A 6000-nucleotide genomic window follows, 5' to 3' on the forward strand; every position below is an offset into this window, starting at 1 on the left:
TCTCATACACAATTTATCTATTTAGTTTTCTGTTTATTTGTGGTAGCACTGTACATTTCATACTCTGGTAATTCATTGCATTCTGCTTTTGTAAATATTTATAAATATGATTCACTTCTGGTCAAATAAGATGCTAAAAAAAAACAAAGTAATTCACACATTTTTCTATTCTTAATGATTTATAAAGTAATTTAGACAAATAAAATATGCTGTCAGAAATTTAAACTTTGTCTCCTCGGTGTCAGAAGTTGCTATCAGTGAGTGTGTGGATTTGTTCAATATGGCAAAAAATGGACAGCGTAAGTCACGTTTAGCCATGTCTTCATAAGAGAGGCCAATGAAAAGCAATTTGGATACTTACAGTTTCCATTTAGCTACACAAAAGTGTTTAAGAAGACAGCAAGATATAGTATTATCCTTAATAAAAATGCTGTAACAAATATTTAAGGGAATGTGGTGAACTCATGTGGAATGATTTCTCTATCATAGGAGACTGAAAGAAAGTGGTTTCATTTCACTGGGGTACTTTTCTAAAATTATATTATAATGGCTCCCAGTGGTGACTTTAAGAAAAACCAAAGAAGGTTTCACACCACTTGGCTGTAAGATAACCCATCATATTTTTGTTGCCCTAATTTTGGCTTGAGTTATGTAAATTCAAATATGGCGGATATTTTTAGCAAAACCAAATATGTATTAGCTACACTTTGATATGGTACACTGAAAAAATGGCACTACCTCTTACTAAGATAAGCAGAACCATTCAGGGGCACCAAGCACAAATTCTGAATGTGAAAACCCTGTACACCTCCACACCTTATGGTTTGTATTCTTACAGGCCTGTATATACAATACGAAGTTTGTCTTTCAGACAATACCCATTACAAAAGCTCCTTTTCACTTAACCCACAGAAAAGAAAGCATATAATACAACAAAGCACGAAGTACCACAGCTACCTGCTAGCAGTTAAGAAAAACAAAGTGAATTAAACCAAGTTTGGGAATCACCCGGGTTATTTGAGGCTATTCTACCTCACCGCTCTGTGCTCATATTACAAGTAACAAAGGCAAGAGGGGACTTCAACTTACGAAACTTTGTTCTTTCCACTTCAGTTCTTATATAGCAAAAGAACACTGATAGCGAAATATTCAAGAGAATGAAAAATTCATATTCAGATCTTACACAAAAAATGTGTGCAAAGGTTTTACACATATAGTCAATTGTCAAATCATTAGGAAGAATACTTCCAACAGCCCATTAAGGCACTGATAAGAACATTCATTTAGGTGTGAATAATAACTGTGGGGCATATTTTGTGACTAAAGTAAGGTAAAGCTGTCTAGGTTATAAAGGTGTTGTAACGCAATCAAGATCAAGTGTCAAATTCAAAAACATGAAGTTCATGCACTAAAAAAAGAGAACTTAAGAATGTGTATTGTAATGGATTGTAACTGAATTTAACAAACAGTGCATTTGTATGTAGATTCTAGTTAGCTAACTTGTGTATATAAATGTACAAGCAATTTTAATTTTGTACAATCAATTTTAAAATAATGCATGCTCTTAGTTAAAGTGGAAATTTCACTTATTCCATTAAAGAAAACAAACTTGGGCCCAAAAGACTTCGCCACCTAGCCTTCTACATACACATATTAACATAGACATATTTATTACATACATTTTTAGATTGTTACAAATGCTTCTTGCAAATCTAGAATACTCTACCAAACTAACAAACTTTACAAGCAGTTTAAAAGCACACACATATTCAAGGTTCAACATTTCAAACAGAATAAAAAATGTTAAAAAGGATCCACTGCTAGTTAATCATACAGGAATGCTGAGGAGTAACTGCTTTTTCCTAAGAACTTAGCACAAGTTTTATATGATGTATCCTTTATCTTGATGCTTACACAGGTAAAATATTTTGAAACATATATTTGGCACATGCCTAAAACGTGAAGCTTCAACTCAAGTCTTCATTCTATATTCCACATTACCTATATTTTTAAGACCTATATTTTTTATACACAATCATGCTGTTTTGGATAATAAAAATAGTTGTGTGTACATAACATGTCTGTATTAAAAACACATTTTAAAGTAATAAAAGATGTTCAAATTAACATGAGTATTGATTCTTACCTTGGTCCTGTACATAGTATGCCAAGAACAAATCAAGCTCCTTGACCGATACAGTTATATGATGTGGCTGGACGCAAAGTGCTGGGTTGGTGCAGTGCGGTGATTTGACAAGCCGTTCCCCGTCCGTACTTTCCAGGGGGATGCCTTTAAAAAGGATGACCATGACCAGATCCAATCGCCAGACTTTGTCGGCCTGTCGAAGGCAATCGATCCTCCGGATCTTGCCTTTCTGGTCTGGGTTTGATAGTACACAGCAGGGGTGCTTCTTTCCAGTCACGGTGAGCACAAAATCCTCCCGGTACTCCTGGCGGATGTCTTTGCGTAGCTTGGCTAGCAGCCTGGACGCCCATTTCTGCTTGATTTCTGGCTTCTCGCTCAAAAGCTCATCCTTGACTGCTCTCTCCTCATCTTTCGACATTCGCTTTTCATGTTTTTTAAAGTACTTGCGCTTACGGGCTTGGAGGTTGAACCATGTATAGGCGATTGCACGGACATGTGGAAGAAGAGCCTCAATGAATGGATGGAACTCATCCTACGGGAAGAGATGTAAATACTGTTAAAAACGGCAACTGAAATTTATGTAATAAAACAAAATAAAAATACGTCAATTATTTTCTTTTGAATGGATCTAAATATTTAAAACTGCAAAGTGGACTGAAATCTAAATTTGTCAATGTTTAAATTATTATCGTCTTTGAAACAATGTACTTTAAAAGTGACCCAGCAATACACCCGATCTAACGTGTAAACCTTTCTATCCAGCCTGCTCATTTTGCTGACACCAAGAAGTACCATTATAGCATGCTTGTATCGGTTTTTCATCCACAATGAACACTACACAGTTAAAAAAAAAGGATGCAGAGATGTTCAGGAGACAGCAGCAGATGCCACAGTTCATTTCTCCTCTTGGTGGCACAGGAAAACAAAGCAGAGCTACAAGCTCTGTGCAATACCACTCAATTCCCGCTTTCAGAGCATGCTCTCAGCAAGAGTCTGCTAATGGCACAAGGAGCATGCGCTATTAAGCTTGATCCATTTTCTAATCTGAGCAGACAGGCAATCCTGCACTAAGACATTACCATTCCAATAGTGTAACAAGCCAAATGGGTCTTATGTAGGCAAAAGTGTGGAAACGGCTGATTTTCAGGGGTATATGCTTTCACTGAATTAGTTCATTTTTTTTTAGTATTATCTTCCTACAGAAACAAAAAAAATCTCAAGAAACAAGCTAGGTCTCTATTAGTAATAACCCAAGCTAATTGGTAAGATAATATCACTTCTTACTCCTCTGGGACAGAATTAAAGTGATGTACTTGTTATGAATCGAAAAGATCCCAGCAGGAATAGGAAACCTATTATTAATACTATTTGACTTCTTGCTAATTCCATGCTAAACTTTGCTCTTAAACCATCAAAATGCTAACATAGCTTTCATCAAAACTGCATATATATAATAAACAGATGCTGAACTAATTTCTTTGGGTCTCTAAATACAACTAATATTTTTCAGTGAAGTCCGATGAGAGGGCATGGTGTATATGGGCAGTACCAGTCTCCCCCATGTTCCAGTGCCAGAACAGCATTATGCACAAATGAATCTGTGCCTCCCCTTAGACTGTGCATCAGTTCAAAACCTATCACACGTAGACAATGAAAAACAGCAACTTGGCACACAGCTGACATTCACCGTGCTTCTGTGTGCTGTGACATGAGTGAAGCACTGGTCAATCAGGGACTTCTGTAATATATTTTTTGTAATTTTTAATCATTACCTCCTGCAATATCACATTGCCAAACTTAAGGCTTAAATGAATTGCAATGTCACTACTGAGGTTTTCATAGCTTTAAAGACACATAGGTGTCTTATTAAATATACACAAGCAATAAAAATGTAGAAAGACTTTACATAAACGTAGCTACAATTTTATACAGTATGGGGCTGATCGACCATCATTTCACCCTAGCCCTGTTTTCATGAGAAAGTCCCAGTCAGGTGCATGCATGCTAGTGTAAAAATTACACTTGTATAAAATCAATAATAAGGAACAAGTACGAGGTAATTTTAATAAATGTTCTGTAAAAACAAAGTCATTGTGATAAAATATATCAGAATACTCTTCTGTAAATGCCTAAGCTACCCAAGTATTACTAACAAGTAAGAAAAGAATTAAAAGAATGGCTTAAAGGGTGTTTATTTCATAGCCACCTCTTCCCGAAAAGCAAACATACTTGCCATTGTTGAAATTAATAATCTGTTGTATCAAGTTGAATTTAAAATACAAAATAATTACCTCTCATGACTGCAAAACACAGCAAACCAGCATTCATTCCAAATTGTTATCCATAGTGAATAACTACATAACAAACTAAAGTTTTTTTTTGTTTTTTAGCTTTACAAATATTACCAGTCACATAATCAATTTCTAGATGCAGTGATTGATAATAAATGAATATCGGAATGGCCATTTTACTTGTTAAGAATGAATACTTCAATGAACTTTTGCATATATATACGCAATATACACATCACAATGACATTATACCAGATATCAAGTAATGTGACTGATCAATATTTTTACATATAATCAAACCACTTTATCTCTGTTGTTTTCAAAGGTAGGCCAGAGAAGTAGTTATATACAATCTGTTCTTTGTGTGGGAAGGGAACAGAACTCCAAGGAACCAACAGCCCTACCTTCTAGGTCAACCTTTACGGTCCCAATTTAACATCTAAAACACTTACAACAACATCCAGTAAAAGCTATAAAGAAAAGGTGAATCAGCTACAGGTGATACATGACAGACAGCATTATGTAAATTGTATAAATTATATATATATATATATATATATATATATATATATCTTACCACAAATACATTTGCCTACCACAAATGTAAGAGAAAACCAGTTAGTGTTACATTACATGAATCTCTAAGGTGTGGGTGCATGTGTGAGTGTGTATATATATATATATATATATATATATATATATATATAATGCATCAGACTGATCAACTGAACTGATTTTTTACCTACAAGATTACCTGAATGTGTTTGTGTGTTTGATAAAAGTTGAGAAAGCATACGTATTCTTCATTGTAAAGTTAATCAAGCTCTGCTTGACAAGGAAACGTGTCTACTAAAACTTCTCTAACATAGGTAACTAATGTAAAAGTTTATAGGGCCTTCAGCCAAATTGGTTAATGGTATACCTCTGTGACCTTACTTCCAGCTACTCTCCACAACACAAGGTGTCGGCGTGTTCTAAAATTTATATACATTTTAGGTAAAAACAACTTCCTGTTGTAAAATACTGATTTTCTATTGTAGCGCATTTTTTAGCATTGAAAACCTATATGGTGTATGATTTTAGGTGTATGTGCAATTGTTAACAATTACACTTGCTTAAAAATATTATAATTTTCTATTTCCACAAGGCTCCAACAAATAAATTAATAAAAAGAACCTTACTTTTCAAATTGTCTTTTTAAACAGGGAACTAGAATTACAACGTGAAACAGAAAAACAAAAGAAAGAATTTTGGAAAAGCAAATGAAATATTTGCATTACACTTAAATTCTCTCATTTAACATAGTTTTTTTTTTTTGTAATAATTTAATATGAACATAAACTACATTTTTGCAGGACAAATATATGAAATACACTAAACAATTCCAACTGATAAAGAACTATGAAACCTGCAAGAAAGCACAAAGCCATATATAACATTTTGGCATATATTCAAAATTTGGAAAATTATAGAAAAATCATTATATGATGTGATGGTAAACATATATATATATATATTTTTTTTTTAATATATATATATATATATATATATATATATAGTTTT

General features: G+C 33.8%; 1 protein-coding gene across 6 annotated transcripts in view; it reads right to left on the bottom strand.

Moving 5' to 3' along the window:
* The window catches only part of NFIB (nuclear factor I B), a 181117-nt gene that overhangs the window by 133865 nt on the left and 41252 nt on the right, over positions 1-6000 (bottom strand). For 5 of the 6 annotated variants that reach the window (XM_072404290.1, XM_072404289.1, XM_072404292.1 and 2 more), the window contains exon 2: positions 2147-2678. In XM_072404290.1, the coding sequence (XP_072260391.1) occupies positions 2147-2678 (532 nt within the window). Of the gene's footprint in view, positions 1-2146; positions 2679-2938; positions 3282-6000 lie in introns of those variants that run through there. The other variant, XM_072404287.1, reaches the window with a different exon arrangement.

The sequence above is a fragment of the Pyxicephalus adspersus genome, chromosome 3 (genome assembly GCF_032062135.1).
Source record: "Pyxicephalus adspersus chromosome 3, UCB_Pads_2.0, whole genome shotgun sequence".
Lineage (NCBI taxonomy): Eukaryota > Metazoa > Chordata > Amphibia > Anura > Pyxicephalidae > Pyxicephalus > Pyxicephalus adspersus.